The sequence below is a fragment of the Styela clava genome, chromosome 15, assembly GCF_964204865.1.
Source record: "Styela clava chromosome 15, kaStyClav1.hap1.2, whole genome shotgun sequence".
Classification (NCBI taxonomy): domain Eukaryota; kingdom Metazoa; phylum Chordata; class Ascidiacea; order Stolidobranchia; family Styelidae; genus Styela; species Styela clava.
In genome coordinates this window covers 9,566,207-9,590,994 of record NC_135264.1, presented here as the reverse complement: position 1 = coordinate 9,590,994, position 24,788 = coordinate 9,566,207, and the positions used below count along the sequence as shown (strand labels likewise).

General features: G+C 31.1%; 1 protein-coding gene across 2 annotated transcripts; it reads left to right on the top strand.

The window, feature by feature from the left end:
* Window positions 1-584: 584 nt before the first annotated feature.
* On the top strand, window positions 585-23,261 carry LOC120334104 (guanine nucleotide-binding protein G(i) subunit alpha). 2 transcript variants are annotated; one of them, XM_039401557.2, is made up of 10 exons: window positions 585-771; window positions 2,420-2,546; window positions 4,336-4,378; window positions 5,293-5,434; window positions 5,953-6,110; window positions 8,663-8,791; window positions 13,839-13,968; window positions 15,417-15,570; window positions 20,125-20,328; window positions 20,541-23,261. In XM_039401557.2, exons 2-9 carry the CDS (start codon window positions 2,429-2,431, stop codon window positions 20,313-20,315), a joined length of 1,065 nt encoding a protein of 354 aa, XP_039257491.1. In that variant the 5' UTR covers window positions 585-771; window positions 2,420-2,428; the 3' UTR covers window positions 20,316-20,328; window positions 20,541-23,261. The 2 variants fall into 2 exon arrangements, with proteins under 2 accessions (XP_039257491.1, XP_039257490.1); XM_039401556.2 differs by lacking the exon at window positions 8,663-8,791 and adding an exon at window positions 8,247-8,375.
* The last annotated feature ends 1,527 nt before the right edge of the window (window positions 23,262-24,788 follow it).

Here is a 24,788-nt window from a genome sequence, read left to right as displayed (position 1 = left end):
TGGCTTAACTTAAATTTGATAATTCTGTCAGCTTAGTAGCCTACCTGTACCACAATTGTGTATTTACTTAAAGCTAGTTGGAAGATTAATCTTTGCTTAATCAGAGTGGAATTAATCTGTCAATTTATTTGCTTACCCTGCTTCTGCTACTTGTAGTTGTAATAGAATTGGCCATCAGTGCAATGAAACTGTATTTTATTTTCAAATAAATTGGTATAAAGACACATAAGAACAGAACAGATAAATATACTGTAGATTTGAGCTGCGCTGTTGATATTTTAGCCTGATAGCCAGCCCTCTGACATAGAAATCATTCAAATTAGGACTACATATCCATCCACATTCCTAATTGTTTTGGTATGATTTTGTATGTTGCATCCTAATAGCTCTGTACAAAAAATGCCATTTAGATAGCGTTTGGGGCCATATCCGTCTTTTTAAGTGTTTTGGTATGATTGTGTCTATGTTTGCCCCCATCTCCATACAAAAAAGCCATTCAAATAGCAATGGAGACCATAATATAAGATTGAATTTTATATTATTCGTTGTTTAATATGATACCCAAACATATAATATAAATTCATTTTTTTCGCAGATTTTGTATACATAGTCCGACAGTGAAATACTTTATATTAATGGTATTTTGAGATTCGTAACATCAAAGAGCGTGCGTACGCCTCGTACTTGTTGTAACACAACAATCTTGCATTAAACGGATACTACACTTGTATTTTTGGAGAACCCTGACAAGGGTTATTAATAAGAGAAAAGGTAATATTGTTTGTTCCATTTTTGTCTGTATTTTTATTATTTATTATAATTAATTAGTTAATTTGAATATTAATTTTGGCAGGCAAACCTTTTAAATTATGGTTTGAGTGGCTTTAAAAAATGCTAACACTGATTAATACATTTTAATGCGATTCTTATTAAAATTTAATGACTGTTTTAGTAGAAAAATGCCCCTTTGGACCTTGGTATAATGGCCAACCATGCTATTTGTGTCATTCTCCATTGTTTGCAATTTCAAAAGTACTACCTTAGGCAGGTATGACAGAATTTAAATAATTAATTATTACAAGTTTCAAAGCTGCAATATTATAAAGTATATTTAAAGTAAACAGTATGTACAAGGGCGAAATTCGATTTATGTATATTATGCCTGATGCCAATTTTGATTTAAAATGAATTTATTTGAAAAAAAAATTTAAATATCTTATTATAAAAGGAATATTTTGAATGAATACATTTTTGACAATAGTCGTTTCATTTTTGAAATCCATGTAACTCAGTACAAATTTTGTCAAATTGTACTTTTCATGCTATGTGATATCATTCAACTATTTCTATTTCCCCCCAAAATAAGCCATTATTCTCAAGGTTCAATGTTGAATTATTTATTGTTATGAATGTGTTTGTAGTATGAGCAGAATCAAAATCGGTATCCATAGCATTTCTATTTATGATTCATCCATTAAAATATCAATAACAAAAAAGCAAAACGTTATATTTTGTTGTGATAAAAGTTCTTTCATTTCAAAGTTATTTTCTGAATGCAATTGGATTTGAATTGGTTATAAATAATTCATTTGATGTTGAATGGATTACCTGACTACCTAACAAACCTACGTTTTGTTATTGTTACGGCTTATAAATCTGAATATAGCCAGATTGTTTAGAAATGCTTTGTTCAAAGGACGGTGTCAAATTTTGACGTTCACATTTACATTTATATAAAAAGAATGTAAAATGTAACTAATAAAATTTAAGAAGCCTTCATTTTATAACTCATCCTATGGTACTCTCGTAGTGTATGTACCGGGTTAGGCTTCCGTCCCTTTACACAACTTGATGTAAAGTAGGCGAACAAAATTAGTTACCTCCATATTGGTACACACACTTCTGGAGCGCCCATTCGACCGTCCATCATCATCGATTTGGGATTGATGAAAAATGACTCCTTTTATAATACACAAGAATACTCAGCTTTAAGAGGGTGTTTAGAATTACTGTTATTGAGTATAAATTTGAATTTGAATTCCATGATTGGCGATGCCGTACCAGAAATGTTTGTCCTAACAAAAATGGAAGCGCCTCCTAATTTAACGGGGTATACTGGTGGATGCTTATTCGGGGCCTGTATCGGAATGGGGAGTGTGATAAGCGTCAGATAAAAAAATAAAAAAAATTTTCATTGAGAAAAATCAAATTTAATTGTATTATGAGTTAAACTCAAATTTTTAATTTTTGAAATTCAGTCGATTTTGTCTTAAAATCACAATACCTACCCTACTAAAAGAAATCTTATTTTATACATTTTTGAGTCTATAACTCGTCATCGAAGAGTTTCAACACGTTTATTTCCATTTCATTATATGTATAGGAAATCTTGGTAATCAATAAAAAAAAAAATTTTCAGGAGAGCAAAATGGGGTGCGCTGTATCATCAGAAGATAAGGCCGCCAATGAGCGGTCCAGAGCTATCGATCGTAATTTACGAATGGATGGAGAAAAAGCGTCAAGAGAAGTCAAGTTATTACTTTTAGGTAAAATATGTTTTTTGCTGTATACCAGTAAAATGACCCATATTATCCAAGTATATTAAATTGTGTGATTTTTCAGAATTTTATTTCCGAAATTACATTTTAGCCTACCATATTTTATGGACTATAGGGCACACTTTAAATCATTTTTCAAAGCTCCATTGTGCGCCTAATGTATGGATCAAGTACCGCAATATGTTTTATTGCCTACATTTGAAACCAGTACAGGTACTGCTGTTTTATAATCAAACCACAGTTTTCTTTGAATAAAATACAATAACCATAAAAAATAGTATTAGAGTATTTTTTTGTTCAATGAGCTTGATACAGTAACCCGATACTCTTTAAAAAACCACTGTGTCTTATGGCCTGGTGCGTCTTATGTGTGTACAAAAAACAATCTAAGCAACATATTGCCTTGTTGGAGTGTATTATTAAGAATTTCAATATTTCGAAAATATTACGGCCTTCTATATATAAGTGGCTAAAGCCCTTTTTCGATGATTGGCTCTTGTTTAGTCCTTTGTTTAGATTAAACATGCAAAAATACTTTTTTTTCCAAATTTGTGAATTTTCTAAATTCAGTTTTGCCAAAAAAAAAGTGATCAATTCCTAGTGCCTTGTTTAGAAAAAATTGTAAAATGAATAAATTGGTAAATTATCACAAATTTCATTTTTCTAGAACAGAATTTTGGTGACTGAAAATAGGAAAAATGTCCATAAAACGAATTGATTGAAAATTTCTATCTATATTTATATTAATAGTAATCTTCTCAAACATTCGAAAAGGCTGGTATTTTTTTCCGATGACGTCACTTGAAATTTAATATTAACAATTTCATGCTGCATACGGACTTACAAGTTAATACCTCACATTGATCAAAACAGATTGTGCGTCCATGATGCGTATCTAATATGTACATGAATACCCAATGCACTAATCTATCTTTACAGATATGGATAAAGCTCTTTTGATTTATCACCGATCATAGATAAACTGTATATAAAAGAAGGATAATATCTAATGACCATGGTTGATAAAACATCAATTTTATTAATCAATATTTCCATTGCTTTAAAATGATTGGGGATTTGAAAATCAATATAGTATAAAAGGTTTTAAGGTATTGAATTTCATCAACCATAATAAAAGGGCATTACTGTTATTTCTCGACACTGATATAGATTATAAATGATCATGCTAAATGAGATTTAATAAAAAGGAAATAGGCTATTGATAAATTATTGGAAAAATACAGACAATTGCATATGTTTGATTTTTTTATTTTTAAGCTTGGAAAATCTACTTTTTATAGTACAAAATCTTGATTCACATAATAAACTTATAAAAATGACTGTAATTTTTAAAAATACCTGTCTGGTATGTAAATAAAGAATTGCTTCAACTTTTCAAGACTGTTGCGAAATTTAGTCAAATTTACGATCAAATACTATCACGAAGAACAACTTTGTAGCCTAAATTCACATGTAATTTAACAATATATAACCACAATTATGTTATGTTATCACAGAATATAATATCACAATTTAAGGAACACGGACTGGTATACCAAAATAAAATATTTTAGTTGCATACCATGAAATATATACTTATTCTGCGAATACGTTCTAAAATAAGGAAATAATTACGGTTTAATTTTTTTTTTTGCATTTGACAGCAATCAATACCTACTTTCCATATCTAATTGTGCCGTCTAATTTTTTTTGGCTCCAGGCAACTGATATTGATTACCGACAGTCACTAATCAATACTATTCGTCTTTCTTTTTAGGTGCTGGTGAATCTGGAAAAAGTACAATTGTTAAACAAATGAAGTAAGTTAGTTTGAAATGTAAATTTTCTGGGAATTCCCATTTGTATATTATTAATAACATGCACTGCTGTGAACCTCATTGTAAGGTTGTACTTTCTTGAACTATTTAAGTTAATATTTCATCATTAGATATCTTTCGATATATAATAGTACATTCAATCCTGAAAAAATAATTAATGAATTATACGAAATTTAAAAAAAAATTATGGTGCTCCTGAAGTATGCGCACCAAGATCTCGCATAACCTGAACCTTAACCTGGTACACAACCTGAGTTTTTTTAATTTTTTCGAGGACCATTAAGGTTTCAATTTTTTCAAATGACTTATATTACGTATATCATTATGCATCAGATATCGTGTTTCTAATTGACGTAGTTATTAAACGTCATCAAATTTTTCCCGATTATCAAAATGGTAACATATCAGTTTTCACTGAGATTATTTTGTTTGCTGATCAGTTGACAGGAATTTGAAATTCTCAATTCTTTATACTTTTTTGATGATAAGTACCGTAACTTATTTTAATCTATCTAGAAAAAAATTTCAAAAAATTTTGTTTTGAGAATATGAAAAAAAAATTGTGATTTTATGATGATTTTACTATCAATTATGGTTTTCATACAAAAACTGCTTTTGATTCAGGAAATGATAAATAAAATATAAAATCTTAGTGCAAATGTTGAAATTAAAAAAAAAATACTAAAAAACTACAAAGCTTTCTTTTGAACTGATTTTTTGATCAAAGTTTAAAAGTTAAAAATATATTCTTTCATCATTTTCTAAATATGTTTTTTTTTCAAGTTTTGTTCTTTTTACCTAAAGCCCTTGCTTTTGTGCTTCATTATTATTTTTGTCTCTAAAAATTTTGACTCGTCTTTTTCATACTCCTAACTCAAACACTTCACATTTTTCAGAATTATTCACGAAGATGGTTATTCTGAAGAAGAATGTATTCAATATAAAGCAGTGGTATACAGCAATACATTACAATCCCTTATTACAATTGTACGAGCTATGGGAAACCTTAAAATAGACTTCGGTCATTCAGATAGAGCGGTAAGTGTCATCAGTCAGTATGAGTAATTGTGTATTTTTATCTCAATCTTTCTTTAATTGGAATTAGATTGTGTGTGCTATCACTCATCAGGTTATCTTAGTTCAATTACACGATCTAGTCTCCCCTGTCTCTTAGATAATGCACGATCAGACCATGGTTAAACGAGGTTAATTTGCAGTGCTTTTTATACGCGAACGACTGCGTAATCTTAACTTAAATAATTTTGTTTAGGTCGTTTCCAAAAATATATAAATTTGGGATTCCAAAATCGTTCCAAGTTGTGCCATGCTCAACTTAATGTACGATTAGAATATTTAAATACAAAGTAGGCTGATTAAAAAACGTGTCATTCTGACTGTTTTTTTCACAGTGTTTTGTCCTCAATGAGATATGCTTTATTACTCTGACTCCGGCAAAATGAGTTCTGTGTCTGTCGTTTTTAAAAATTAGTGTTAGGTATGCTTTTATGGAGGCAATCTAAATTGAAAACGAAGCACAATTTCTATGTTATCTTCAGGATGATGCACGCCAGCTCTTTTCATTAGCAAGTTCACTTGAAGATGGTGAAATGACAATAGAACTCGGAGATTGCATGAAGCGACTCTGGACAGATAAAGGAGTCCAAGTTTGTTTCAGTCGGTCGAGAGAATACCAACTTAACGACTCAGCACAATAGTGAGTTATGGTTTTGCTTATGTCATGATCGTATATGTTTTCTGTCAAGTTTATTGTAGATCAAACATGGGTTATGAATAAATCTTGATTTTAATAAGCTTCATTCAGAACTAGGCTTGCACGTAATTGACAAAAATCAATTCCGTAATTACGGCCAATTCGATTACGTAATGACCCCGTAATTGCGATATTTTTTTCACACATTTAAATCCTATCATAACAACAAATTTAATCCACTTCTATTCCGAATGGGACATCGAAGTTTGGTTTTCATATTCCCGGCAGTACTACACGCCGGCGACAGATGTCAAAGACAAATATCAAGGAGTGAATTCAAAATAATTTTATTCTGATTTTTATCTTTTGTATTAGCTTTGATTTTTTTATCCACTTCATCACCAAATTTTATGCGATCAATTTTATCATTACCAACACTGGTAATATATTTAAGAAACGATAGTTCACTTTTTTAAAATCGTATTAACGTATTGATACGACTCTCGTGGTTGCTAATTTATTAATCAACTACAAGCGTATTCTCTCGTTTGATTATACTTTCGCTTGCCTCGCGACGAAGACTTGTTATTTCACCGTTTTTTACAATATCCGACTTTACTACTTAGTTAGCATTTTATAATAATTATTGATGCCGACTTATTGACGATATTCCGAATTCCATGCTTCATTTTACATTAAATCATTTCGCGGCCTAAAAGTTATAACATCATTTGCGATAAATTTAGATCAAATATTAATTATTTGCGCATAATTTAAATACCGTACTTATATGACATGCCTTCTCCGAAAATACAAAGTTATATCGCAAAACAATGCATTTTGTGACATTTATTTTGCACTCATGAAAATATTAATTTATGTTTCTAACTCAAGTCGACAATCCTATTTGCCAAGATTGACACAAGTTTGGTCGAGTGCCGGTGGTATTCGAGTCGACGATAAATCAAATTAAGTTGCCGCATTTGGTAAAGACAGGTAATCATATATTTGGCCGACATATTGCGAGGCATTGTGAAAAACATATTGAGCAATGCCAAGTCCGGACAGATATATAACGATAAAATCGGTAACAGAACATCAAGATTTTGTAATAGAAAATGGATCTCGCGCAGATTAAACACTGGAAATCCCGTCGTATTGTTGTTTCTCTGTCGTCTCAATCGCTTTACCAATGCCGAAAAGACTAAGTTGCGTTGGTTCATTACGCAATTTCTCTTCCGTCTTTATATTGCTGTTTGATAAGCGCGACATTAATTATCACGGCATTTACAAATAGACCATGTTTTATAAGATCTCTTACATTCTTTAGTCATTTCACCCGAAGAAGTTGAAACCAGGTGTGTTGACGTCCATCGGTCTCAACACAATTCTATTCCTTATCTACGGTTAATATGTACATTGGCCATCCTAGATAAGTTGATAATAGGTTAGTAAATGACGCGTTATGCCTTCCCCATCTGCCTAGCAAGAGAGAGAAAAACGGCTGCGAATACCGGAACTTCTTTAACTTAAACTTTAATTTTTTACAATCGACGAAATTGACTGCTCTGAAGAGAGCTCGTTTTAATCGCGAAAGCGCTCGACCAATAATTACGACTTTACGTAATTCGTAACTTCGCTTCCGTAACTCGAAATAATTCCGTAATTCCGTAAATCCGTAAATTACGTGCAAGCCTATTCAGAACCCATGTATATACGTAGTATAACGATTAGAAAATTTTTTGAATTATTTAGATCGAGTTACATAAATTTTGAAATTAACATTCTGGATAAATAAGCAATTTCATAAGAAAATACCTTTAATTTGGCTGTAGTTTTGGTATTAGATGAAAAAATATTGGGAAAAAATTATAGTCAAATTTTGGAATATGAAAAAGAAAATTTCTACTGTAATATGGTCAAAATATACAAGGTGTTCTCAATATATCTTAACCAGGTTTGTTTTATTTTAGTCAGTGTTTATTTAGGTAATTTCATTTCACTTATTATATTTGCAAGGGACAACAACCTGTATTATCGTCTAGATAAATTCCCTTCACAATATAAATAAATTCCAAGACTTCATGTATTAGCATGCATATTGCGTTGAAATTAATACTGTTTTATTTGACTCTGTAGCTACTTAGACGCGTTAGAACGTCTGGTGGCGCAAGACTACATCCCGACAGAACAGGACGTCCTGCGATCTCGTGTAAAAACAACTGGTATCGTCGAGACGCATTTCGAATTTAAAGACTTGCATTTTAAGTGAGGCCTTTGTCGTAAACGTATTTGCAAGCGGAATGGTTATGTTTCGAGTGATTGTTCGTCCTTTTTTACGATTCGTCTTGCATGGTGTCATGTATTAAAGAAATTTTTCATTCACAAAAAATGTCATATCTAGACTCCGCCTATCGCCGGGATTTTTCGAAGCCATTTTTTTTTGTTAGTCAACGTCCATCTTGCATGTTTTTTTTGTCGTTTTTTCATGTTCAATTTATTTGTTGTTATTGTTTTTTACTTGCATGTCGTCATGTTTTTTTGCATGGTTGTAGTTATCTCGATTCTCTCGAACGACTCACAATGAGACAGTACGTACCTACTCAACAAGACGTACTCAGAACGAGAGTCAAAACTACGGGCATTGTAGAAGTCCACTTCAGTTTTAAGGGACTCAATTTCAAGTGAGTACATGGTAAGAGGGAAACATGGGGCCGAGAGAAATATGAAAGACTAAAAAATTTTTTTTTGATGATTTTTTTATAATCCAAAACTTGAATTGCGAATTCTTATGGAAGCATTTATCAAAGCGTAATTCTGCGCTCAAACACTTCCTAGCCACCATAGTTTTTGGCACTTTATTGGTTACCTGTAACTGTAAGTAACTACACTCAGAGATTGATCTCATTTCTTTCTGAGTGAGTGCGACCTTGAGAAATTTTTTCAAAAAAAGTAAATGAATTACTAATAAATCGATAGTATTTTTAAATCCACAAAAGCAAAATTCAAAACTGGTCTTGTTCAATATCAAAATCACTCAATGGAAAATAAGCTCTTAAAATGGTTGAGTTGTGCATCGTCATTCAGTTTTACAGTTTATTACACTGTAATATTAGATAGGTATTTTACATATAAAAATAACCATAACAAGCAATCATCTTTTCTGAGGAATGTTAATTGGAATTGTGACGCAAGGGAGTTAAGTGAAATTGAAAATAAGTTTTTAGTTGGGATTTTAAACAATCGAATATATAATTTTTTTTTAGTTCTCTATTTTGGCAGTTAAATTAAATTTATTAAATTTTTTCTAATGTTTCCTCTCTGAACAGGGCTCTTACACAAGCCGAATTCTAGAATATGTTGCTGTTTTTTTTAAAAGAAACAGATAACTATTGTTATTAATTATTCAGCACCCACTTTTTATCTTAAAATTATGGATTATTTTTATGATAGTTTCCTAAATTTTCATCATAGCGTAAGATGCACTTGAAATTTGGGAAACTGAATTCCAAAAATGCACAACAGATTTTGAATTTTCGGGTATTTTTAATGTGTGGCAGTAATGTCACAGTTAAAAATCTTAAGATTTTTTTTAATATACATAATTTTTTTTACAATAGTATAGTAGTATGCTAAACTTCCTAATAAAGTACTTTTCCAAATACGTCCCAATGATGGACCGCACCTTATCGGTGCGTTCCATCATTGGCACATATTTGGTTGTCCATTAAAATCTGAGATACAAATAATTTTGATTTATTATTCCACCGGTGGTTTGCTTTACCAATACCCATGTAAACACTGATATATTTGTTCACTAAATTTTTAATCACGGCATTCCACTTTAGTTGTCTTAGTACTCATCCATATGCACAGTCATCTTTGCTGCCGTGCGGCAGTAAATTTTAATAATTGATCATAGGTGTAGTTAAATTTTGTTGTTTTGTAGTTAAAACTGTGAAACATGGGTAATCCCGAAGTATGTGAACCAATATGGCAGACACCGAAACGTAGTATGTGTACCAGGTTAGGGTTAGGACATAATTTTATTCCAATTTTCCCTATTTTAGTTCTATTACGAGTTCGGGGACAAGCCAAGTGACTCCCGTAGTATTTGTACCTGAAATTATTGCCTATCCCTAGCCTGGTACACATACTATGTTCCGGTTTTCGCCATCTTGGTTCACATACTTCGGAAGTACCGAATGTTCGGGAGTACATGTTATTACGAACTATAAGATTATCAATGTATAATATCTTTTGGTATGCTAAAGTTTTGATTTTTAATAAGTTTTTCAATTTTCAATATTTTGGGTCTTTGTTTTTAAAGAAATCATGATAAGGTTTCGAAATGGATTGATTTGAAATATTCAAAAATAAGTGGCCTAATGGTTAAAGCGTTAGACTTAACTGTGATGGTGTTGTACGGTGTAATCTCGGGTTCAAATCCCAAGCCCACCACGTCACCCATGTGTAATAAATTGGTGTTACAGTCCTTCCAAAATATAGTAATGGCTTATATATATCAGTGGCCGCTAGTGCATATTGCCTTGTTTGGAGCAAAAGGCGTATAAATACGTCACATGGAGGAAAAATGCAAAAAAATTCAGTCCTTCTGATAAAATTGTTTATATAGCATAGTTTATTTCTAAAATATTGATCGTAAGAAAATCAATAAAACCTTGAAGCAATTATCCACCCAGTAATTAATTTCAAAACTGTGTATTAGGTCTTCATTAGAACATTTTCATGGCCTATAATAATATACAAGAGACAATTTTGGATATGAAAATATATATTTTTGTTTATACTATACTAAACATCCGAATTCTAAATTTCAAAAATTTAAAGCAATCCAAATATGGAATTCAAATTTTCGTTCGATTGCTAGTATTATACCATATTTGCTATAATGAAAAACAACAAAAAAGCTAATTAATTTCCTTTTGGCAGTCAATTCTGCATTTGGTAATTATCTCGTTTTATTAAGGCTACTGTATTCCGATGTAGACCCAGGAAATAAGATCCTGTGAAATATAAAACAAAGCTTGGCTTTCTGTAATCCAATACCGTAGGGAATCGAAAACTGAGAGAAAACGTAACGCAGCTATCTGATAACCTAAACACAGTCCATGTATGTGACATTGGAATTCAGAGGAAAAAAAATCCCACTTTTTCGAGACTTCATAAATAATATATAAGTCTATCAGAAAATGGAGCTTACATAAGTGAGCAGCTGCTGCTTTATATTGTTGCAATACTTTACGGCCTTTTTGAGTAATTGTGGGACTACATGGTGTATTTGAAACAATATTAGAGACTAAGCATGTGCCGAACATTGCCCATGTATTAAGTATGTCTTAATAACATGATTTATCTACAAATCATGATTGGTAGTATCTCAACAAAATAATTTTTCCTTATTTGCAAAGAAGCTGTTTGCTTACGTTTCACCTGAATATTTGAGTATTTATTTAACGTTTTATGTTGACAAATATATTTTGGAGTAGCTAACAAGGCACAAGACATATTAAAACTATATAAATGTATCGTAAAATTTCTAATATTAGGCTAGGAACCCAATCGATGAATATAATAATGCTAAATATATAGATCGGTCTGGTCTAAACATCATACTATTTAGATGGTACAGGAATAAGGTAAAATATTCATTTTCTACTAAATTTTTGTAGTTTCAAAATTGATCTGAAAGAATCTACGTTTGTTTACGTACGTTAAAAATTACTATTTTATACATTTCTGAAGATTTTTTAAAAAATTTCTCTTTATTTTAATAATAGTGAACATATAAAAATATATGTTATTTTTTATCACAGTGTATATTGATTGGTACAGTAATGATCTATACGTTCTCCCGCAACATAAAATTACGCATTTGCCTCGAATTTTATTACTTCTAAAATGGAACATCCATTGCCCTCAGGGTATCCTTTGATTTAAAAATACTCTCCTTTTCAATTTTATGAAACCCTTTATGATTTGATTATATAAATACAAGTGGCAATCTTCTATTATATCCTCATGATTCCCTTGGTATATGAAGTTATTATTAACTGAAAAAGGACTATAGCCGTGTAATTAGTGACTTTGTTATTAATTTTACAACTCGAGAAAGATTATTTTCGTTTTTAATTTTTGTGTGGTCGTCTGTGTGGGTGTAATTTTGAGATTTTATTATTGTGGTCTCGTTTTAGTCTGGTGTTTTGATGTTTTTTTTTTTAAGTTTATTCGAGGGATTTTAAGTGTGAATATATAAAAATAAATTTCCTAAAATACAACTATAGTTAAATATTTCGCAATCTTCCGTGAAATTTATATTATCATAAATTTTAAATTTCATGCTGTTCCTCAATTGAGTATACATTAGAGATCACGAATCTGCCTTTTCAGAATTTTTTCCTATTTTGACGGGTGACAATTCCTAAAATTCTTCGATAACCAAACTTGCCTTTATAATAATACAACAACATGTTTCCATATATATTAAGCATTATCCCAACCTTATCATAAACTTGAGGCAATTTTCAAGTATAATGAAGCAACATTGCATCTAGAACTCGAGTTATTCATATAAATTTCTGAAAATTCTGAAAAATTTTTGAGCTCAAATATACCATACATGAGTATAACAAAGTCAAGATAACCTGCAAATGAAATATTGATACTGTACTTTGAAATTCTCAAATCTTTGAATAATATTTGAAACACAAATCTCCAGTTCTACGTAATACAAATTTAAACTGTAAAAGTAACTTTAAATTTCTGAACTCATTTTGAAATGCCATGTCTCGAGCTATCCAGAATCTGAACATTGCTTTTTCTTTACCCAATCATTCCTCTGCCCAAGGCCTGATGAATCAGGGATATAGAGTCGAACGTTTAAAATTTGATGTTGATGATAATTGCAGAGAACATTTTTTACAGAACGAAAGCATTTAAGTGTTTATTATTAAGTATTCCAAGCAGATAATTAGAAAAAGCTTGCATGTACCAAAAGTCTTCGTTCTTATTTTTTTTTCATGAGTCAAAATTTATGTCTGAGCTGAGTGTGAGTCAATTTAAGATCCCTCAAGATGAGTTAAATTTTGCAGCAAACCTAGAAGAAGCATGTCTTTTACAACTTGGATCAAATAATAGAAGCAAAACACAACAATTACTTTTAGTCTTCTGTTTAATTACTAAATTATTGACTTGAATTTAATCATTATACTTAAATATATTCCATGTCATAAATGCATGAATCAGTATTATTTTTTACCACTCTTATTCAAATTATTTATCATGGCGGAAGAAGCATCTTGTTTTTATTGTTTTTGTCATATTTATGTAACTAAAATTTTCATAATTGAGTCAATGATGGTCTACCATCGTCTTTCTAAGGTAAAGTAAAATATAGGTAGTTTATTAGGTCCATCGTTCCTATGAATATTCTCAAATTCGGATGTAAATGAAATTTCATTTAGTACAAATTTTAAAATAACTTTAAATTTGCCACATAATTTTTAAACCAAAAAAATTGAGACCATAGAAATAGAATGTTTCATGTAACAAAATATATTTGAGTTTATTTGACTTTCACATATAAAAATATAACAAAAATCGATGGTTAAAATGAATAGAACGAGCTTTGAATTTTCTAAGACAAATTGGTATTTCTAAATCGCGATTATTATATTATTTGCATAAAAAAAATTAATTTATCGTTTCCAGAATGTTCGACGTCGGTGGTCAGCGATCAGAAAGAAAAAAATGGATTCATTGTTTCGAAGGCGTCACTGCAATTATTTTTTGCGTTGCCCTTTCAGCGTACGATCTCGTCCTGGCTGAGGATGAAGAAATGGTAAGATATGAATTGCAGGATATTTTATTAGAAAAATTATAGTTATTCGAAATCATATTTATATGGTTTTATTTGAAATTAATTCTCTTTTTACAAAATAACAAATATATTTGCGAACTTTCGTTAGATCATATTTAACATAAATTTTTTCAGACAAGACAATATATTGGGTAATTTAATCAAGCAGTAAGTACTTCATGTTTTATGCATTCCAAGTTGTATAAAGATATCAGCTTGTTCATGGTCTTGTTCAGAGCAAAAACTGTGTAACAACCGTTTGGAAAAAATTTCATTTCTTGCCTTATTTCCTACTGAAAGCATAATTTGCTGATGGAGCAGGCCGATTTACTACGCAATCTAGGATGTTTTAATGATGCATTCTCAGTAAATATATAGGCTGTAGTAAGTAGGTGTATGCAGATGCTCGTTTATTTCCATTTATATGCCAGATGTTTTTGGAATATCTTTATCGTTCTAGGCATACGGTTATGAGTAACCACAGTCTGGTGGGTATTTCAGCTACCATAATTGAATCAGAGTTTCTAATTCCAATGCCCTACTAATCTACGGTCTTTATTCATCCTCAAATACACCATATTATGTAAAATTAAAATGTAATTACCTATACTATACTAGGGTGTTCTAAGTACAATGTCTGGGTAATTTGACCCAGAAATTGCTGAAATTGATCTAAAAATATCACATTATATAAAAAATCAATTCCATGAAGGACGTTTTCCGTTGGTGAAATTTCCTAAGTACCCTTGCAAAATGTGAATTTTGAATATTAAAGAGTTTTTAAACAGGGATGTCTTCTACTTGTTATGAATACATTGGTGAAAGGTTATTTTATAAATGGAATATTGTTAAAATTTTAGAGATTTTAGAAAATTTTCATTTTAAAAATTGTTAAATCAGCAATTTAAATATGATATTCGAATAGGAATAAAACATGGATTCATTAAATTTCTAAACCATCAAAACTCATAGCCTGGAAATTCAATCAAAATAATTTTTGTTTTCATATTAATTTGGGAAAATTGACATCAATTTGCATATCCGATCAAATTTAGGATGTTCATGAAGTCTTTTATATTGCAAAGGAAATCGATCGATACCATATATAAGATTTGTTATCCCTCACAGGTGTAATAAATAAAAAAAAATTTAAATAAATTAACATTGATTAAAATTAAACAAACCTGGTTAACATATATTGAGAACTGACTTCATAACAAAATTAAAATTGTAACAGGACTGAATCTTAGAGAATCTGAATCATCCTATACATGACCCTTGTTGAACCCGCATGACATATTTCAGGATTTTATTCATCCCATTGACGTAGTTTCAGATATTAATGGCATTGTATGTTTGCATAAACTCAATTCCATATTTGTCAACAATGTAGTATGCTTTGGTATCAAATACCATTCTCTCGTATTTAGAACCGAATGCACGAGTCTATGAAGCTCTTCGACTCGATCTGCAACAACAAATGGTTCACAGAAACCTCGATTATTCTTTTCCTCAACAAGAAAGATTTGTTCGAAAGCAAAATCTCGAAGTCACCTCTCACCATCTGCTTCCCAGAATATCAAGGTATGTATCGTTGTTGAAGGAATAAAAATCGGAGATGTTAGTACAATTTACTGATTATTTTTGAGTTTGTTCGAAATTTGTATGATAGTTTTATTAGTAAGGAGAAATGGATCATAATATTTTTGAAAATTCCATTTTCAGTAGTTTACTTAAGTTCAATTTTTTTTTTTGGGGGGGTAGTTTACCTAAATATTATCAATCTCTATCTGAGCTGATTATATAATAATAAAATTCAGTCAAGTCTTAATAAAGATATAAACATAATGTTGGATAAAATACTCTACCGCCTTCAATTCCATTTTCAATAGTTTTATTTAAGTTCAAATTTTTTTTTTGGGGGGGGGTAGTTTACTTAATATTATCAATCTCTATTTTAGCTGATTATATAATAATAAAATTCAGTCAAGTCTTAATAAAGATATAAACATAATGTTGGATAAAATGTTCTACCGCTTATTATGTTAATTCTAATTGAGGACCGTGTTGCCTATCCTATGTATCATACTGTATTATGGATTAACTTACTATAACGACTTCCTGCTGGATTATATTCACTATGTTGATACTTGATGGCTAAACTCTGGTTAATTTCCCGGATAACCTACTGAGTAAAATGATCCCAGTTGAAATAGGAATTTATATTTATGAGACTGATTAATCAAATGAAAAGCCACAATTTTTTGACCTATTATCAGTTAGTGCTGGGTATTGGAATAATTACCCAGTTATTTTTTCCGGATCCAGAAATTTCTTTACGACTAAAATGTGTTTTTGTGTAATTTTATGGATTAAAATTTAGTTTTTATAAGGAATTGTTATAAATTACATAATGCCAATTTTGTCAGTGTGACTGTATTTCTATGCAAGTATGTTTCATGGTTGGCATTGAGTATAATTGATTGCTATACCAGGGGTGTGCAACATTTTTTGTCGGTGGGCTTTATAACTAACTTCAGATATCTATTGGGCTACACATAAAATTTAGTTTGTCCATGCGAGAATGGAAAAAGGAGAGAATGCGGCTATTGCTTAGCCTTGCAGATATAATGACACCGGGCAAAACGGTGAAAGATTTAACGCAGCTACAAATTTATTATTTTTATTTTTACCCACGTGAGGGACTTTTTAAACAAACTGTCGAATTCGGATTTTATGCTTGGTGGGGATAAATCTGAGTTTTGACACGGCTACACTAAATGGCTTGGTGGGCCGGGTTGTGGCTCGCGGGCCAGCTGTGACACCCCGTGCTATATGGTAGGGAAGTTGATATACGAGTAGCTCGGTGGAATGGAATTAAGCCTGCAGAAGGACTCAGCAGATAATTGAATACTTGAAAGGAAGCTATCAAGATACATGCCAAATTTTAATTGGTTATTTCAAAACTGACAAATTTAAAAAAAAATTGTATTTCCGAATGAGAAAAATTAAAAAATAAATTTTGTTTTCAAATATTATAGCCTATGCTGTTAAATTTTTAATCTTACTGAAATCAAGTTGTTGCTACCGGTTCTTAATAAATTCGGAATTTTTTCAAACTTATTAATGACAAAGAAATTAAATCATATCACGCCTTTCTGACACCTTTTACAAGACTAATGTCTTAAGCGGAAGTTTGTCCATGCAGGTTATTATTAGATATTTAAGTCATGTGTCATGATATACCATAATAATACTCAGTTATGGTTATTATTAGCAAATTACGTGTCTTTAATATGGTCCAGGCACTGTGGTTTGTTGTGATAGGCTTCTACAAGCAGACCATACTATGACAAATTGGTTTTCACTTGTGCTTTTTATTATTTATAATAACAAAATTGCCTAGAGAATTCTGTTCGTAATTTATAAAATATCATTCAATCTAAGAAGCTTTTTCTGCAACAAAATCACAAAATATGACAAAAATTCCGATTTTATGCAAAAATGGTAAAATTGATAGAAAAGTCATAATTTTGATTTTTTTAATCTCCGAAACAGCAGTCATTTTGAATTTTGTTAATAAAAATGAATTTGTGGGACATTTTTAATAAGACAAGTTAGACATTTAGTATTCTGTATTTCATGCGGAATATTATTGTAATTTTAATTACTGATTTAACGACATAATTTTAAGACTAACTAGTAATTAGGAATATCCATGTCAAAATAATCAAGTCTGGAATTTTCTAATTTAGGTGGAACTGCAAAGTAAAATTTGTTGCAGCATATAATTATTTGCAAAAAATAAAAACTATAATTAGGATTATTTAAATTGTTCTGAAACATTTTTCTCCTAAATTCTGTCTTTGACAATTAAAATAATGCTTCAATCCAATTTCTGTAAAAGTGATGGAAAACCTGAACTTTTAAATTATTGATCGAGCGTCTGGAATGTAACTAAAGTAGTAGCGACAACATCTTTAGCGTTATACAATTATTTTGTTATCAAGTGTAGATTTGTGAAAAAACAAACTTGTTCAACAATAACGTTCAAATCTTGGCTGAAAAGATATAAATCAATCTTCAGTTCTCGATTACGTCAATTTGAGAATAAGATGAATGTAGATAAATTACCAATTTGCATATTACATGTCGTTTTAATGTTAGTGTAGCTACCAGACTTAAAAAAAACTTTTCCGCCAAAATTGTTCTCCAAATACCTACCGTATGTATGGAATTCACTGCTTTATATCTGTTTTCCTTATCGCATATTGACTCACCGGTAAGCTGTTTCAAATTTCGCAATATTCAGTATTTATGAACGCATATTGCGCAATCATAATTTCAGTATTATTTGGCCCTTCATTGGAGTCCATAGGTTCTGCCAAAAATCAGTCTTCTTCATGAATGTGTATTACTTTGCTCAAGTGAAAATTTCTTGATAAAAAAAAAAAATTGTGAAAAAATAAAATTCGTGCTATATTCCTGAACACAATTGGTGTATGCATTTTTCGATTGTACATAATTATATGCTGGCCCTGCTTCATTGGTCATGTTAAATTTGATGGCGTTTGACTGTGTAAGTTTTAATTTCGTCTTTGCATGGGGCGATCTGACAATACCACTAAACTTCTATATATTAATTTATCGGTAGTTCTTTCCACTCCTTAATGATCTGATCGTGAAGTTAAAAATATAGATTGTTAAAAAGTGTTGTTCATTAGATGTTTCATAAATTGACACCAACCCGGTGATTAGTAGCAATATCCTCTTTACAAATTGATTTTTAATATCCTGCTATGGTTCTTGATTATTGATATAAAATTGACTTTCAAATGATAAGGTTTCACTGTGTTACGTTTATTGTGATCATGCTTGAATTATGATAAAAACAGTATTGATCCATGCTTGCTCAGAATCTGTTCGATAAAAAATAGATTTGGATGTAGATTACTTATGGCCAGAAAAATCATTTGATATGGCAACTGTTTCTGGGTATTACAAATTACTGTTTTTCATTTCATTAACACAAAGGTAAATTTTACTGATAGAACAAAATTTGAATTATGTAAGGGTATAAAATTGTTTCCTACCTCTCGCAGGGTGAATTAATGCTGAATAGGGAGATAGGGGTGATCAGAGCGAAAGACGCAAATAATTGTATTAAAAATATTTTTTTTCATTTTGTATACGTGTTGCATTTAAAATGAATAGTATTCATTCTTAATCCCTTTTATCTCTTTTTATTGATTTTTGCAAATGTTCGATCTCTCATAATAAATTATAATATATCAAGAGGTTGTATGACCTTTATTGATAGGATTATTGCATTCAGATGCTGTTCTGTTCAATAGACAAATCTATAATGTTTGAAATTTGAAATGCTATTTGAATATGCAAATATGAGGTAGTCTGATATAATCATTGAACTTCTTTTAGTGACTTGTATTTTCAATATATGTAACTGCTTTATTTTTACTGTATTTATCTCCGAATATCATTCGTGCTTAAATTCCCCAGACATTTCTGTCAATATTCATTGATTATTGTCTGCTGTGTAATAGAATTTCCACATTTCTGGCTGACTTATACTTGACGTCAGAATGATTTAATGAAAACTATTGAATTTGAATTTATAATACTTGGATGTTTATATCATTTTCGGAAATTTCACTCAAATTTGCTACTCAACACTCACTCAAAAATTGAGGAACTTACTCAAAGGCAAGTTTGCAAAACAAATCGAGTTTCTTACTAAAATCTCAAATTTCCCGCTCAAAACTTGCTCAAAATTTGACGAACTGGTAAATCAAATGTAAAAAGACAAGACAGCTCAGGTTTATTTCTCAAATTTTGAAATTTTTTGCTCGAAACTTACTCAAAAATTGACTCTAGAATTATACGTATTTAATGTATATATCTTATTGCATAACTCCCTCAAAAATTTTACCAACAAACGCAGATGCAAGGAGGCAAAACAAACCAGGTTTATCTCGAATTCTCAAATTTTTTGCTCAAAACTCACTCAAACAGATTCTAAAATTGAGCGTAATTAATGTATATCGGTAGGTCTAATTAAAAAGTAGTTCTTAGATTCGAGTTATACAAAATAATAATATTCATAATTACATTTCACAGGATCTAACACATACGAAGAGGCAGCCGCTTACATCCAGCTCAAGTTTGAGGATCTCAACAAACGCAAGGACACCAAGGAAATCTACACACATTTCACATGTGCTACCGACACAAACAACATTCAGTTTGTATTCGACGCTGTCACTGACGTCATCATCAAAAACAACTTGAAGGATTGTGGGCTTTTCTGAAAAGTTTTGATAAGTAAATACTATTTTTCTTTTTGATATTTGATAAAATTTATTTAAAAATATTATTTCAAAATTACTTCTGATTAGCAAATTATTCACTGCTGGTGATTCCTGCTTGTCAGTTTCATTAATATGACCATTCTCAAGATAATTTTCTGATATTGTTTTTCCCCGTGTTCAACTCTAAATCTATTAGGTTTTCTCATATTTCCTTCTCTTTTTCAGGTAATTGTTGCCCTGTGTTGAAATGTTTCCACCTGTATGTAAGAACGGGTAGTTCACTCAACCAACAATATGTACTACAAGTCCGTTACTACTGCCTATATATTTTTTGCAGCAAAGATATTTTTCGATGTTGACATAATAAGAATTGAAGTGAATCGAGAATTCTGCTCAATTCAAACCCTTTATTTTTCTCAACATTTTTAAGTAAATTACATCATAGTCATTCTCCAGTCGAGCGAGTTTTAGAGAAGTTACTCATGCTCAAATCGAGTGAGTTTTAAAGAAGTTACTCACTTCCTTTCGAGTGAGTTTTAGGGAAGTTACTCATATTCCACTTGAGTGAGTTTTAGGGTAATTAATTACTCACTCTTCATTCAAGTGGGTTTTAGGCAAGTTACTTATCTCTACTTCAGTGAGTTTTAGGAAAATTATTCATTCTAGAGAAGTTACTCTTTCTCTACTCGAGTGAGTTCAGGAAAGTTGTCATCATACAACAAGCAAATTTGTGTCCACATTTTGACTGGATTTATTATATTTCGGATTCATTATTCTCATAAACAACTATTTTTTTTGTAAATACCATTGGATATTTTTTGCTTTTTTCTCCATTTTGTACTGTTGCATTATTATATGTGTCTCTCTCGCTATTCTCGCACGTTGTTGTCATCATTGTCGTTATTATCGTTATTCCCCTACCTGGCAGGAATTTATTTTTGTAGCTGATGCTGTATAAACGTCATCCACGTATTTGTACTTACTTATTTTTTACTTTTTTTTACTCTATTTGGAAGTCTACCCACAAATAGAATTTACGATATGATGCTAAAAAACCATTGGCCATAAAATCATGATAATACACGGACTATTCAATGCATAAAATCTTACTTCCTCAATTGAAAAAAAAAACATTGAAACATGGGTCGTATAATTTGATTGTCTTCATAAACATTTCGACTATTTTCTCGAAGTCTAGAATAAACAGATATTCAAAATAAGGAAAACCTCCATTTTTCAATTCAAGTGTTATTGTTTTTCAAGGTTTTTCCCTATTTTATTTCAGAGATCATGCCCATTAGAACGTACCAGTGTGTTGATATTTTAAGGCCTGTTATTTCTCTAGCCTTATATGAATTAATCTACTAATGGCAATAATGGCAATAATTAATTATTATGCTAACCTCTTTTTTTTCAAAAATGAGTTTTTGTCATGCTTCAATAGGCACTCACTCTATTGGTTAATCAAAACCAAGTTTCGTCTTGCTTCAATGAGCAATTGTCCTATTGGTTGTTAAAAATTCAAATTTCTGTTATGCTTCAGTAGGCACTCATCCTATTGGTTGATATATTCATGTTCCATATTCTTGTCTTTGTGGTATAGGACGGTGTGTAATTTAGTGTTTAGTACTCGTTTGGTGGTCAATCACTCCTTCAATGCTAAATTGACTAATTATCATTTCCCAAAAATTCCCTTTTTATTATCTGAAAGTTATCACATTATGACAATTTTATTTTCAAATTCAAAATTAATATGATGCACAAAAAATGGCAGAAAAAAAGTTTTTTTTTTTCGATATGGGTGCATGAGTTCGGCATTTTTGAATGAATTGGCCTTGAAACAAATAATTTTTAAATTGTTCGAAATTGTATTTAGTTGGGAATAGTTAGAAAGAAAATGAGCACCCCTGTCTCACCCAGATTTGAATTATTACCGTATGCATTGGACTGTATGGTAATGCCACGACTATTGCTCTCTACTAATTTACTAACACCTTTAATTAACCCAATATATCGTCTGTCATCTGCTTTTCGAGTTGCACCATGTTTATTCGTTCATGTCATTTCATTGATATGGTACGATTATTGTACAAAATTATTTGATTGATATATGTGCTTTTTCTGTAGCGTTGTTTCATAGTTAACTCGACCACCTGGTTTACAAGCACTTTAATATGGTGTGTGTTGCCATTCGTCGCACATTATAGGGAATAATGTTGGTTAAATACCTTTATCAGTACCATTGCTTTGTTGATCGAAAAAATTTCATATTGGCCGTATTGAGATTTTTATCTCTAATGTGTGAATATATTCGTTTTCTTGCCTTTGTTGCATAGAATTACTATAAATTTCACTAAATTATTCAATAATTTCAACAGTATAGATTTTGTCCAATGTTCTTAATCCTCTTGTCAATGTTAATGGGCAGGCTCTGTAATGCTGTGCGACTGGTTGTATGGATGGCTCTAACTTTATCATTTTATATGTCTACGAAGAAAATTGAAGAATACTTCATATTATGCTAATTTTTTTCTTGTTTTTACTCTCTTTCCGCTGTACCTTTTTGTCCCCCAAAATAGACAGAAAAAAAATTTAAAAAATATTCGTCCAGTTAATAATCTCCTAAAGGATTTGGCTCCTTAATCGATGTTTGTTATGGCTTATACTTCATTTATACTACCACTCATGGTTAAGGATACTTTTAAATATTTTTTCTCAATTTGAGATTGGTTTAAAATGAAATGAGTTTATCTTTGTTTTTGTTGAGGTTATATCAATTTAAGATATGTTTTTATTGAAAAACAAATGGTTATGGTAAAGAAAATCGCCGTTTGGAACTTTATTATAAAGTACTACACTCTCTACATCATGTATTGTTTGACCCACGTTCATCATCTTTTTTATTTATTCGTTGTGATTGTATAAATACACCAAGTGATAACCATATTTGTGTCTGGTTATGGTAATTTTGGTTCCGGGTCTGGTATTTTCCTGACCAGTTGATAGAATATGATAGCTGCTTTGAAAATGTTGAGAATTTGTGTCTGGTATTGGTTGTTGGTTTGGTTATAGTTGAACCAGTTAAGTCTGGTTTTGCATCAACCATTCCAGAAGGTTATTATGCTGAATATGAATAGATGCTAAGCACCCATTATACCAAGAAATTTGTCTGATTTGTCGCGAATGGTTGTTGGGTTGGGTTTATGCTGAACCAGTTTATTGGTCAAGAGATCTGGGATTGTTTTGAAAATTTATAAGTTAGGATATACTGAATATCGACAGGTGCTTAGATGCAGAGATACCGGTAATAAACTTTAACCAAATTTGTCTCTGGTATGACACGGCACGATTGGTTGTTAGGTTTGCGTCTGGTTTCGTATTATCCAATCAGGAGCTGGCAAGCGTAAAGTGGTATATGTGCACGCACAACTATATTGTTATCACAATTCTGAATATCGACATATGCTTGGTGTAATATGTCATGGATTACAAGATTGTTTGGTATTACTAGTCGAGAGCTTATGATGAACGGTTGAGGTGGACATAGGAAATCAATAATTGATTGGAGAGTTTATATATAATTTAAATTCTAAAATTCACGGGGTGGACAAATGCACGTAATCAGTGTTTAAATCCGGTTAACTATCCTATTTCGTCATGGAATGGTATTCCACCGCTAACAACAACGATCTCACAGGATAGCATTAGAGGATGTGGTTCAGGTTTTTGCCAGACGGTTATGTAGATTTCAATTTAGATGAAGGCCCATATATGAAATGCGTCTCACGTGTAGATTATCTACGGGGTTTATGTGGTACGATAGTAATCGTTCATCGATTTTTTCTAACGTTCAGAACCCGATCGATATTTTTTGAATAAAATTAGGTCAAAAATTTAGTCCTTCCCCCATGGGAATTTAATAAAACACCACATGCGCTGTCGCAGATGACTGAAATTTGAAATGGATGTTTATAAAAAGATATAAAGTTCATTGGTTTTATATTATTGGTGGTTGGGCTACTTGATAATACTTTTAAGAGGGGAACCACTTCTCTGGGGTAAAGAAACGAGTGACTGACTGCCTGTCTCTTTTTCTGTTCTTCGCTACATATCATGTGTGTTTATTTGCCTCAAAATTTAACAACATCTGCATAATAATAAATGAATTAAATAAACAAGATAACAGAGGCAATATACATGTGAAAGACCTGGCCTGAGCTGACCTAAGACGCAGTTGTGTGATACGTAGGCTACTATTCACATTATAACAGTAGTTCAAGACTAATGTTACATTATAATTGTACAATATGCACGAAATATCAAAGACATACGGTTAAAACTCAACTACGATATGTACAAATTAATAAAATAATCAAATAATGACAGGTCCTTGTCCCAGGTTCTGTGAAAGAAAGTAAGTATGGATATCTTCAATAAGTCCCACGAAATGGATTTGGCGCTAGATTTGCTAAA